The 13,608-nt window shown below is 41.0% G+C and overlaps 2 protein-coding genes across 2 annotated transcripts; both read right to left on the bottom strand.

The window, feature by feature from the left end:
• Window positions 1-1,684: 1,684 nt before the first annotated feature.
• LOC134187332 (uncharacterized) lies at window positions 1,685-3,862 on the bottom strand. Its single transcript, XM_062655445.1, has 2 exons — window positions 3,775-3,862; window positions 1,685-2,998 (listed from the first exon to the last, which is right to left on the bottom strand). Exons 1-2 carry the CDS (start codon window positions 3,860-3,862, stop codon window positions 1,923-1,925), a joined length of 1,164 nt encoding a protein of 387 aa, XP_062511429.1. The 3' UTR covers window positions 1,685-1,922.
• Window positions 3,863-5,435: 1,573 nt separating this feature from the next.
• LOC134186858 (carbonyl reductase [NADPH] 1-like) lies at window positions 5,436-9,255 on the bottom strand. Its single transcript, XM_062654930.1, has 7 exons — window positions 8,944-9,255; window positions 7,118-7,230; window positions 6,936-7,058; window positions 6,202-6,248; window positions 6,041-6,135; window positions 5,720-5,783; window positions 5,436-5,664 (listed from the first exon to the last, which is right to left on the bottom strand). Exons 1-7 carry the CDS (start codon window positions 9,196-9,198, stop codon window positions 5,576-5,578), a joined length of 786 nt encoding a protein of 261 aa, XP_062510914.1. The 5' UTR covers window positions 9,199-9,255; the 3' UTR covers window positions 5,436-5,575.
• Between the last annotated feature and the right edge of the window lie 4,353 nt (window positions 9,256-13,608).

The raw sequence follows: 13,608 nt of genomic DNA, 5'->3' as shown, positions 1-13,608 counted from the left end.
AAGAACATCGGTAGTTATGAAACGACACTACGCCCTAAGCTGCCAATTAGTCATCTGAGTCTAGAATATGGATTAAATAATTCCATCCCCTCGGGGGAGGGGGATTCTAGAAATCATTGATGACTTTCTCGTGTTCTGTTTCTATGTGGTAGTGAAAGTGTGACAAGGCGAGACTGTTAATTGTTTGTCCCTTTATAGACCACAGGTAAGATGTCAAGTCATAGTAGTTCACTGATGCTCTGGTCACAACTACGAATGGTTGCTGGTTACAGTGGTAGTGTGCAACTAGTCCTCAAGAGTGTCTTTACAATTGAAAAAATACAGTTTATCTTGTGCGGGCTGCTAAAGCCTGCTACAGAGTTGAAGGCGAGTCTTCAATTTTGAAAGCCTGGAAGCCAGTGACCGATACCAGCTTCTCCTCAAAGGTCACAGGACTAGGCAGATCCGTCTGGTCAAATTCTCCAATCTCTTCCCCGTGTCTTTCCAGAATGTGTCTGTATACGCATAGCTAGATGGACAAGGCTTAGTCCAAGTACTGTACTGACTTCTTGTACGTTTCAGAAACTTGTGCCCTGTGTACATGTAATTGCACAAATAAAAGAATCTTCAAAGTTCCAACAACATGAATTGAGTCAAAGCATTTGACCAAGGAAGTGATCCAGGAACGGAATGACAATAGTTCATCTATATAGTACTCGTCTACTGTCTCTAATGAAACATTTGCGCAGTTTCCTTGTCAGCCACAACGACAGGGAAAGTTTGGCACTCAGTCACCTACAGCTTCATGAACCTTTTCAGGTGGGTATCTATTTAAATCATTGGTCATTGGTTCGGACACCTTGTCCCTGAATTGCTGCAGCCCTTTGCAAGTCTTATCTATATGTCTTTATATGCTTTACTTATGTCTATAGAGGACGACTGTAGCTTGACATTAAGACCCTTTACAGTATGCATTACTTTGAACAGAGTAGTGAGAACATATGTGAATATTCTTCAAGGCACGCTCACTGTTTTGGGGTGCAAGTGCACCAAGTACACCATCTCTAGATCCGCTCCTGTGCTGTGGACAACTGACCATTAGTTATCTGTGGTCGATTTAAGGATGTGAGCGGTATCTACTCATGTTTTTCAGTGTGGAGTATGCACTGGCGACAGAGCTTGAAGCTTATGGGCTCAGTGAGCTTGTACATCCGATGTTTATCACAATTTGTCTATATGTGCAATTTTACTTTTCTGTCTTTGGCAAATAAATGTGCAGGGGGGGAGGTAAAAGAACCTGTATTGTCTGATTTTTACAACTATTTAGTTGTCGTTTAGTCTGGCAGCATTAGACATGAAGGATAGGCCCATAGGTTGGGGGATTACATGGGTTCGACCTTAACTCCCCGTTTGATGCGTTCAGGTTCTCTTAATTGTGTAGATTTTTTGTTTGTAATTCTATATGTAACTCTGTTTGCATATATATCTTGTGGAGATCAACAGTCATCATGTCAAAGGAGCTGTCTCCCTATATATTCGGTCGCTCGCCTTAACTGCATGTGGTGCAGGATCCGGTTGTGGCTGCCATTACTGGTTCAATCCCTGAACCAGTTGTTGTCCGGTATTGCTGCAAGTGATTCCAGACCTAGCCCCGGACCAGTCATGCATGGCTATATATAGTAGCAGTTGTCGCGTGACAGAGCAATTTGTTATGCAGCTCAATTGTATTTGTTTCATTCTAACACAACACAACAGTTTCATGAGTATACGTATACTCACTATAATATACTTGAGAGTCATCAGTCAAACAAGCAAAACCATGGTGCACAAACACGGGCTGTCTACAGCCACTATAGTGATAAATAGAGGGAGACGATGTCTCAGTGAATTCAGAACTCAACAAGTCACGTGCGTTTTCAGTCATCACACTATCTGCGCGATTTCTACGTGCAACTTCCCAGGTTTTGTCCGGCAGCGTTAGACACAAGAGATAGCTTCACTCCAGTGTTAGGACATCCTCCCCAGTGATGAAGAGCATAGACTGGCATCCGCCCACTAAACTTCCAGAAGAACACGGGAGAGCCCGACGAACCACCCGTTGTATCACAGTCATAGCAGTAGTCATTGGGATTGCGGCAACTTTCTTTCCGTCTACATAAACCACCCGAATCCATATCAGATGATAAAGACACCTTTTTGCGTTCTCCTGCTGGATGATGAATGATCATCATATAGTCATGATGAGGACTCGGAACCTCATGGCTGCGCTGGAGACACTCTATATGATCAGTATTTTCCTTGACTGTAAATATTGTGAAATCCAGTTCGTTGCTGCCACTTGTTTGAATCAAAGTGTCTCCGTGGTAAATTTTCTGTGCACTTCCGACGTCGTCTGTGCAGTCCGTAGAGTCATACTTGTAGTCCAGTTCAGCAGAACTGACCTGTGTTTGATTCCCAAGGCAATGGAAGTTGGTGAGAAAGCGACCGTCGTCGGAGGCTTTCCATCCCGTACAAAAGTAAGAAGCTCCGTTTGTAACAAAACGGATTCTAAACACTGAATTACCGAGCGACGTGATGTGATTATGCCCTCTGTAGCAAATAATATTGGACCAGTCGCGTGATCCACAAACCGATCCAGGCATACCCGGATGTGGAACACAGTCAGCGTAATGAACGTAGAAAAGAAGAAAGTGAGATTCTTGATGTTTCTTGTGGAGCTCGATTATCAGTCCTTTAGCAAATACACGACGACTATTTACCTCACCTCGATCGCGCCAACCTTTGCCTTCAAATCGCTCGACTCCAATCATCTTGTTGTTGTTGTCAATTCCGTAGACGACGACGTAGTCTCCTTTTGCCATGTTGAACGATTCGAAGTTGACACGAGCAGATTGACAATTTTGTGTTGCGATATCGAATCGCCAGTATTTTGTCGTGTTTTCCTGCCAATGTGAAGCATCGGAGCTGCTGATTTTGACCGTCTCGACGATAGACTCAGGGTCACGATACAGCAAAATCTCTGAAAAGGTGAAATTGATGTTTACAATTACCATATATGTGTTTAGATGTTAGTATAGTTTCTGTCGAAGATGAAAAGCAAATCGAAAAATTGGCTAGATATAATGCACGTACGGGATTCTAGATCGCTAGCAGTTTGTCAGGAAAGTGGAGACCCGTTACCTAGTCGGGCAGCCGTACTGTACGTCATATGTATACAGAAACGCAGAACTGATGGCAAAACACACGTGTTTGAAGACAAAAAGTTGGCGACTCCGGGCAAGCATCTGGTCTCACCTTTGTCAACTGTACAGCTGTACCAGTGTCAAATTTGACAAGTTCTTCGACATCTATCTACTCTATGACAACTCTCTGACTCGGCAGCTAACGTCGCAACACGAGAGCTTTCAAAAACCCTGCTCCGGAAAGCCTGCATGCGCTGTGGATCAAACTAGATATACAAGTAGATCGAATGCAAATGACCATCCTACTAAATTAACTAGATCCGCGCATAGGTACGTATAGCACATTGGATGAGTCTATACTCAATGCGGCCTACTAGAATTATGATAGCCTTCTTTCATATGCATAAATCCTATACAGCTCTTCCCTGTTTACCAGAAAAGTTTGAAACCGGATATACGGAAATGCAAGCTATGGCGGTTTCGAACGGTCTAGAGTTTACTATTTTGTGACCTAGGGTGAGCGATATATAGCAGATTTACGATGAACGCGAAGAGAGCGTAGAGACTTCATTCTACATGTATCACAGATTATCAAAATTAATTACAATATAACCTTCCGAGTAGTTGAAGACAGATTTGCTCTGTGAACCGCCCACAGCCAGAACGATAAGGAAGCACAATTGCAAAGTAAGCGTCGTCATTGTCGTGACGAGACTGGAGAGAAGAGTTGATAATTGGATAGACAATACGTACTCGATGTGTCACAGCATATCAAGGGCAACGTGTCAATACAGATTGTTGGAGTAACGTGTGTATTCAGAACTTTATAGAATCTAGTTAATTAAATTCTCGACACTTGAATTTGCTAGTCCCGTTTTCAGCTCGACCAAATTGAAAGAAATCTTTACGTGCACATGTGCAGTTACGTTGGACTTGCTTTAGAATGGGTTAGTAGTGTACACGTGCGGTACTAGAAAGGACGTGTATCCGTGACCAGAGACACTTCTATGTGTATGACTGTGACTGTGCTGCATGTGGCACGTGGTCTAGCGTCTGTTTCCGAGTTCCATGGTGTTCGCACGGGTCTAGACATTTTCGGTGGCATGTAATTATCTCGGTCGTTGTTAATGTGCGACGTTGTTCTCGTCTACTAATTGTTTGCTCTTGAAATCGCACTGCCTCGTTTTCATTCCTACTTCCATAACACGTTCATCATTATTGCAAAAGGAAATTTCCGAGTCGATCTCACGTATCTTTAGAAATTTAAATTAATTAAAGAGGGAATGTCTGTTTATACGCTATGTTTGCTATCTCCGTCACCACGTTTGCTCCAATTTGGACCAAACACCAGAAGCACAATCGCCCGAAATCCCGCTGTGTCTTGTGCTCCTTGCCAGTCGAAATATGATCAGAGTAGAGCGCAAACTGCATGGGAGCCATCTGTCAACAGTGCTGCGGTCTGACATGAGTATAGGTGCTACACTGCAGCGCAGCTGTTGACTCGGGTACAGTAGATGTTTGCAACGTTGTTACTTCGATGGCGTCGCTGTGGGATCCTATGGACTGTACGTACAATGTACCCACCAATGCCTTAAAATTGATTGAGCGAGGTGTCGTTCTGAGGGTACAATCCATTTTTTGTCGAAATTAATGCTACATGACTTGCTTAAGCAGCTCAACAGCATTAGACGGAATACAGCAGATATGAATAAGAGACGCAGAATCCGCGCATAGAGTTACTTGTTGCAGGCACGGATACAGATGTTTCCGAAAGACTAAATCTGTTGACCTACGGAACCAGCAAACTCACTTCTATCTGTATTAGGGTTAATTGCCTAGCATATTCATGAGGCATACAAGTCTAGAATTGAACGAATTAACCATCTATCGAAACATTATTGTACGTTCACTTTGATAACAGAACAAACAAGATTTCGGCTGCGGTGGGCGTGTCGTTAATGAAGAGGGGTCTGACCCCCGTCACCTCTCCCCTCTATCCGCCTATGTGTAGACCTGGGCTCTCTATATAAGCAGTTGATGATCACATGGGTACACACGTACCATTACATGCCTGATAGAGCATTAAATCTATTAGCAAATTAGGTCCAGTGGCTCTCCGCATTTGTTGCTTAGGATTTTAATCATGACAAAGGTGCAAGGTGCCATAACACCATAACACAGCCATACTAACAAGTATGCAATTTCTGCCCACAGTATTTGATACTGATCATCAATACAAGGTCAAAGTAATCAAGTTGACGTCAGACAAGAATATGTAATGCACTGATGAAGATGCATGCATTACTTGACAAACAGTTTCTAGATAAAGTACCGGGTATTTGACAAAAAGTACACTCGTAGTCATAGAAAGAAGTCTAATACCATCACTGACATCACATACTGGGCTAATAATATCACCACTGAATAACTTCTCTCTTGAAGAAAAATTGTCCACACGGGCTGCCTGGTGGCAAAAGAGCAAGAAATACTGGGGTATCAGCACCTGACATAAATGTCTATCAATAGAACGTATGATCACTATAGGACGTTGTTCTTGCCTTCATCCACAGATAAATGTGCTTTCGCTCCTCCCATATCACTCTGCACCCAACCAGGACAACACTAAACATACCATGGAAATAACATTGTTGACATATAAATTGCTTATGTTCATTAGCATAACTCTAAGTGTAGCGAACATGCAACTTATGTCACGTTTCACGAATTAGTTTATTGTATTACCAAGAAACTAATTTTAGTATCTTGGTCTACAATGCAGAATGGGATCATGTCGTTATGCTCGACTAATGATCTTTTGCTGATTGTATTAATTCAAAATTCTTTGAATGAATATTACATATCTATACATGAGATCTCACCAAATTGACTACTATGTCTTCCTTTCCACTTTTTGCCAATTCTCTACTTTGAATTCTAGTGAGAGCCATCATACCAACTTTGGACACCCCGTATGCTAACAAGCCAGAAGAAATAAAAGTCATTACCTGCACAAGTTCTGGTACTAAGAGAAGGACTTAACCTGAATTTGGCCAACCACTGCTAGTGTGGCTTCCTGTTTCAGCCGCACTATTTAACCATTATATAATTTCAACATCATACATACAACCAAGTGTACAGAATACAGCACAGATACACACGTACCTGTCTTGTCCTCTTTCTCTCTCTTACACACACACACACACACACACACACACACACACACACACACACACACACACACACACACACACACACACACACACACACACACACACACACACACACACACACACACACACACACACACACACACACACACACACACACACACACACACACACACACACACACATTCGTTCCCATGCGCAGGCAGTGCAAAGGATGATGAAGAAAGATGAAATGAGATCGAGTTCAAGACCAAGTGCGGTCAATCAATTCAGTGATACTTCAAGGATTCAATGTAGAAGTCATCTCGGACAAACGTATTAGTATAGTCAGACTAGACTGTCAAAATGTAGTGTACTAAGGTGCCTCTTTAAATTTGAAAGCTTCAGGACCATAATGGTCCTGTTGTATTAGTGTTGGTGTGGATTTTTTTCTGGTACTCTCTTTTAGTTGGATGCTCATGGTGTAAATGCTTGATTTAATTGGAAAATATATTTATTGACAGACAGATAGACATACAGACAAGCAAACAGACTGACACACACGCACACACACACACACACACACACACACACACACACACACAACGTGAGCATCTACATTTTTTACCTTACAAACTGATTCATAATAGACACAAGATCTTCAACTGTTAAATCATCAGATGAGAACTTTGCTTGAAGATCTAAACTCAAATTTTTTAGCTTTCCCAGTTGAGATCCAACATTCACCACTCTAATTACAATAATACAATTTCAGTTGAAACTAAGGTCTACCACTTCTTGTTACCTTACCTGGCATGAGGTCGAAGAAGAGGTAACAGAGATTGGCTTACATTTAACGTGCCTGTGAAATTCACTTTAACTGTTTCACGAGCTTGCTCAGCAAAAGATGCATTTGAACTCTGCTGAAATACAAATGAGAATTATATATGTATATATGGTTTAATTTATTAACAAAGATTTCGTTTTCTTGCTATTAGATAAGGATGGCAAATTGCCATCAGAGTCTATCTGTCCATCTAATGTGAAACAGCACTATACTGATTCGATAAGAAGTAATCACATGACTAAAAATTAATTAAATTAAAAAACTAATTCCAAACATAAAGACCTAATTTGCAGCAATGAATCGGAAGTTGAACTGTCTGTCACTGCTTGCCGTAAGCATGAAGTATCCCATATTTCAATACAAAGTCTTATTGTACCTCTTTCACTTCGTTCGCACCAACTCCACTGATACTGTTTACAGTCTTCAGATCTCAATATTGGTACATGCTTCCAAATCCAACTTTACATTGAAATACTATATTCATTCCTCAATGATCATCATTTGTAACAAATGTCAGCGTGTCTGCTAAATGGTTTTAGCTAGTCCAATTGCCTAAATCTATCTTTTTTCGTAGGATATTATGCACTTTGTCTAGGAAACAAGTGGTATCTGTTGATTTACACCAGCTATATAAGACCATTTAGCACAAAACAAAATGTACATTTTATGCAATCTGTTTAAGTATATTAGCTGAGACCATTTAGCAGATACATTGTGACAAATGACGATCAAGCAATGAATGTAATAAATACTCAGAATGCACTACAGTGCAAATCAAAATTAATCACTAAAAATTGCAAAAGCAATTGGAACTGTGATCTGGCCAAATAGCACAATAATAGAGTCTGACACCAAGTAGCGCTTGAACTCTGCTTCATTAAGCTTGTAATATCTTGTGAATGTGAGAGTGCAGCGTGAGCTGCTTTTTTAAGTCAAGCCAATAATGACTTCCCTGGTGTCAATAATTACAAATACTACATCATCAACACTGGGGAATTAGTAGGCATATATGAAACAAAATCAGTAAAGTTAAAAGATTTCTGAATGAATAATGTAAAAGAGCAAAGGACGTTTAAAATAATAGATGTACATTGCAGGTGAGTGTCTAGATTAATGTCAAATATGCCTTCGCTAATAACTTTGAAAAGCCTGAAAGACTTCGGTTTGTGCAACTCAGAAATTGGTAAACAATTACAGCAATTCATATACTGCAGATGCTTTCATATGGGCTGTCATACAATACTGCTATAATGACATCAGGTTTTGGTTAGTTGGAACTCACACATTCCTAAGCAGCTATAGGCCTAGAAATACCATAAGTAAATCACATGCATGCACACACACACACACACACACACACACACACACACACACACACACACCACACGCACGCACGCATGCATGCACAAACACATGCATACATGCATGCACACACACACACACACACACACACACACACACACACACACACACACACACACACACACACACACACACTTTCACACACACACACACACACACACACACACACACACACACACACACACACACACACACACACACACACACACACACACACACACATGCACACTTTCACACACACACACACACACACACACACACACACACACACACACACACACACACACACACACACACACACACACACACACACAAGTATAGAAAGTCAGATGCCAATAAATGATCAATGTAACAAAACAAGCACACATGTCAATACAATAATAATCAGAAACTGTAATTTGACTAAACTAACATCTGACTTGCTCACCCCAAACATAATGCCAGCATTGTTGACGAGTACATCTAGACCTCCATACTTGGTCTCAATAAATGTCTTCAGCTTATCGATGCTTGATGTGTCGCTGACATCAAGGGCATGAAACCTAATGTTGCTGCATCCTTGTTGTTGCATTTCTTGGTAAGCCTTCTCACCTCGCTCTTGATCTCTAGCTAAAACATATACTAGATAATCAACATGCCAAACTGTTTGTCTCATCATATACATCTGATCGTTCCTCAGCATGCATATATACGCTTTTAAATGTCTTAATAATTTAAAGCCACAATGTTACCTCTAAGATGCAGCATTTAAACAATGATGGCGTCATATCATGCATTCAGGCAAGTTTAGAAAAACTCTGTCCTCAAGCAGTTTAGCTATAAACTTATTCTTACAACAGATGCGTATTAAAACAGAATAAAATTGAATATTAATACATTATCCAGTTGAAGCCAATCAAAGCTGCGTGGATCAACATATTCAGTGTTTGTGCAAGTCTGCTATTAAGAATTCAATGTGTGGCGTCTATTCAATAAAGCTTTTATTTCTAAGGCCCTTTTGTAAGTGCAATGTTTAATTAAATGAGAACAATGTTTACTCGTGAGTAGCGTTTAATCAAAGAAATACAGTATTTACAGTCAAGCATGTACAAGTACAACATTTAGTTTCAATAATCACCGAGTACACAAAAAATTGTTTGGCTGTCCAATTTGATATATATAAGCAGGCCGTCAGAAGCAAACTAGAGGTGGAGCAGCCTAAATGCGTTAAGGGAGTGTGACTTAATGCATGCTACAGGCAGGTGGATAAACTGGAGGACTTACGACTTCAACTAAATCATCAAAGATGCTTTAACTCTTTGATGCAAACATGCTAAGAAATTAATTTAGTAAGCTGTGCAGTCAGTCGGTACGGCTGAAACACAAAAAAGGCTAGGTCACTCGTCGAAATTGTATTAATTAAGTTAAGGGGCAGTTGGCTTCTTTCATAACATAAAGATACGATGAATCAGATCCCATGTCTGTTCACATAAAATCTTGTTTAGACTGGCTGTTTATAGACGGTGTTTAAAGTTAATTGTACGTCAGATTCATGCAGTTAAACACATCTCATGACATGTTATGGTATGTCCCGTGTATATAGGTACTGTCAACTAGATATTGATCTGAACATCCCCGATTCGGTGACCGCATAATCTCAATGACACAAATGGGACCTAACAACACTACACTGTCACACATGTAATTTTCCTGAAACAATCTCTCGTGAATTCACGTCTGTACTGCATGTGAGAGAGTAGCTTGGTTTGTTACAATACATTAGATCTAAAATACTCACAAAATTGTGGGGTGGCTCAAAGTGGCCAAAAAAGTGGGGTGGTTCAAAATGCTCTAGCCGCCACATGCTTCTAGTGGCCATGATACAATTAAGTCAATACACACTCTAACAATTCAAAGCATGTACTGTATGTATTCAAATTGATTCATTTCATCAATGCTAACATGGCAAGTACTGAAATAACCATTCTAACCGCGCTCACTAAAAAGTACTGCGCCACTGTTACCAAGCAGTATATGATCGAGGTCCACAAAACCAATAGTTGGTATTCTCGAGAAATTCAATGTACATCTTTGTTTACTAAGCTATGGACCAATTCATAACTTGACCCATTTACACAGCTTTGAAGAAGTTGCCTGTTTCAATACTGAGTAAAAGCGTTTAAACAAAGTTAATTTGTCTTCTAATTAACCCTACATTAGACTTGATTCGCTTTAGGACTGCACACACACACACACACACACACACACACACACACACACACACACACACACACACACACACACACACACACACACACACACACACACACACACACACACACACAATGGCAAATAGACCAGCAGCTGCCGTTTATGGTTATGCCCCCAGCCAGATGGCTGGGTTCCTGTGTTCGACGCAGGAGCTATGGGCTGTGTTAAGCAATCATCTGGAGTCTGACCAAGTACTCGCAGGAGCACCAACTGCAACACCAACTGTGGTGTGAGCACTCGAAGTCCCACCAGGACCCTAGTGGCTGATGGATTTGTTGCAGTCGGGGGCTTTTGCCACCCCAGTCAATGACCAGGTACTCATTTATACTCCTGAGTCGAGACAGGCAATTGTGTGTAAGTTTCTTGCCCAAGGAAATTATGCCATAGCTCGCCATCACTGTGATTTGAACTTGCAACCCTGCAAGGTCCCTTATGTAATCCCTCCATGAGTTGACTCTCTAACCAGCACACACACACACACACACACACACACACACACACACACACACACACACACACACACACACACACACACACACAAACACACACACACACATGCACCCGACAACTTATGCAGATGAGATAGATAAACTAATGGCATATAATGCATGGTACTGAAATAGTATTACTAGTTAAAATGGAAAACATTGTTGGGTTGAGCCGAGAACAGACATGAAACACAGTGATTGGTCAAAAGGGTTTTGTACAGATCGAAGAAACCCAAGATTAGATGTAGATAAATGCAAACTGCTTCATACACCTCCGCAACACAGAATACAAGCCACTTTGTGTCATAGCTTAGATTGACGTGATTGCTCACACTGTACATACTCTAGCAAAGAAATTTATCTGTAAATTTGGCTGCTTCAAATAAAGCTAGTACGAGTATTTCATAGTCACAGCCGGACATGGGTGCACATTTGGACATTGCATGTGGAGAACTTGGATGTGTAGCTGTAAATTTCTTTGTAAAAGTGATGTGTTCTTACATTTAGTTGCATTTTTGGCTGCAGTCTGTTGTCAAACCATTTCTAGAAGCTCAAGCCTGTTTTCACATTCTCGTATAGCTAATAGTCCTGTAGACTTATAGCTATTACATGTACTTAAACCTGTATTGTGAAATCAGAAACCAACATGTCTGCATGTGATTAGCTCAAATCAATGTTATTTCCAGCCTGTTCTACCATCACACACATCTCAACAAAGCACAGTACACATAGGAAGGGTCTTGCCAAAGGTCACCCAATTACACCCCCTTGAATCACTTTAGACACAGCTTTGATAAGAAAGTACAAATCAACAAACATTGATCTAACGGTGATGTAAGAGTCCTCATTGTGACGGCCCAACTCACCATCTATGCAAGTACTATCATGATAAGGGACATCGAGATCTGGTGATTGTTTCTGGTAGCCTTCTATTTCAACTAGGAGAAGGCAGTAGTCTAGTTGATGAGATAAATCTCTGGTTGTGTTGCAGGTCCTAAGAAAAGTGAATATGAGACAGTTTGAATCTATTCACATAGCCCAGCCAGACTTCTGGTCTCACGGGTAGCATACTGTGTGTTCCACATCATCAAAAGTAAAAGCTTGTGGAAAAGCATCAAAACTCAGCAGAGCTTTCCTCAAGCCATTTTGAACAGTGTAAGATAGCTGCCCTGCGTCTTCCATCATGGGCATGCTTACTAACCCAAAGTCCATGTGTACTGTACACTACTAGATAAAACTTAAAAGACTGCAATATCTTTGCTGCCTTTCGACTTTCAACTGAGATCATTATGATACGTATAGGTACATAGTATGGTTAAAAATTAACCCACATGCACGACAAGCCATTTCCATTTATTAGATTATCTATTAATTAATTAAAGTTAATTCTGCTTAGAAAAAAACAATCATTTTTACGAATGTCAAAACAATTCAATGTGAGCAAATTAAAAGGTGGTGCCTTATAGTTTTTCTCCCCTCCCAATCTGCACTCACCATGAAACCCGGTCACCACGTGCAGAAAGCATGCATCTTGCCTACGCATAGGCTTCTATTTACACCCTTATCCTTTGTACATGTAGTAAAAGAACTTATCATACAGACCATTGTAGAATTGTACTGTAGAATTGGCGGGCTGGATGTACGGCTAACAATACGCATCATGGTACGCACTAACAATACGTCCACCCATCCATTGCTAAACCTACGGAATATTTATTTTGTCTGGTGTTACGCGGTTGTGTACCAGGTCGTACATGACGTTATCTTCCTGCTAGCGGTATTTCTAGCTTTTCACGTGTCGGGTAATGAAGAAGCACAACAGTGCAAACCTTAATTCCGTGGGTGCAATAGGTTTGCAGCTTGAATGTAATTAGTCAGAGCCAATTAGAATAGTGTGAGAAAGAGACTGACGTCAGGTCACGTATTTGCCTTAACAGCGATCACGTCGGTCGGTCGGTTGGTCGGTCGATTGGGCGGTCAAACGTCATGTGACCAGCCTGCACTACATCCATATCTAGCGTCTCACGCGTCGGGTAACTACCGTTTAAATAACTGGATAAGGGTTACCGTAACTTGACAGTTTTGCATGAGTCAAGTGTGTGTTTCTCCAGTACTTGGAAGGTATTTACTTCAACTTGAACCGTACGATAGCAGACTCTAGTTGGAAAAATAGTTAGTTACTCGTGCTCGATTGGCCAATAACCCTGCTTGAACAGTAATGCAGATTCTGATTAGTTTGAAAAATAGTAACCCACGGGTTACTATTCGGAAAGTAGCCTCGCGTGCCAGACCTTTGGTGTACGCGCGGGGAGACAGGCTGTACAAGGATGTCATCATGATTAATTAGCTTGAGG

The sequence above is a fragment of the Corticium candelabrum genome, chromosome 11, assembly GCF_963422355.1.
Source record: "Corticium candelabrum chromosome 11, ooCorCand1.1, whole genome shotgun sequence".
In the NCBI taxonomy this organism is placed as follows: Eukaryota; Metazoa; Porifera; class Homoscleromorpha; order Homosclerophorida; family Plakinidae; genus Corticium; species Corticium candelabrum.
The sequence above is the reverse complement of the archived record's forward strand: the minus strand, read 5'-3'. Positions and strand labels throughout refer to the sequence as shown.

Bases quoted from the DNA above. Each gene is read 5' to 3' on its own strand.
- LOC134187332 (XM_062655445.1), bottom strand. From the start codon at position 3,862: ATGACGACGCTTACTTTGCAATTGTGCTTCCTTATCGTTCTGGCTGTG. The intron at 2,999-3,774 runs GTTATATTGTAA...TCACCTTTTCAG, and splicing joins TGTCTTCAACTACTCGGAAG to AGATTTTGCTGTATCGTGAC.
- LOC134186858 (XM_062654930.1), bottom strand. From the start codon at position 9,198: ATGCTGAGGAACGATCAGATGTATATGATGAGACAAACAGTTTGGCAT. The intron at 6,136-6,201 runs GTTAAGTCCTTC...CTGGCTTGTTAG, and splicing joins CAGTGGTTGGCCAAATTCAG to CATACGGGGTGTCCAAAGTT. The intron at 5,665-5,719 runs GCAAGAACAACG...CATTTATGTCAG, and splicing joins ACATTTATCTGTGGATGAAG to GTGCTGATACCCCAGTATTT.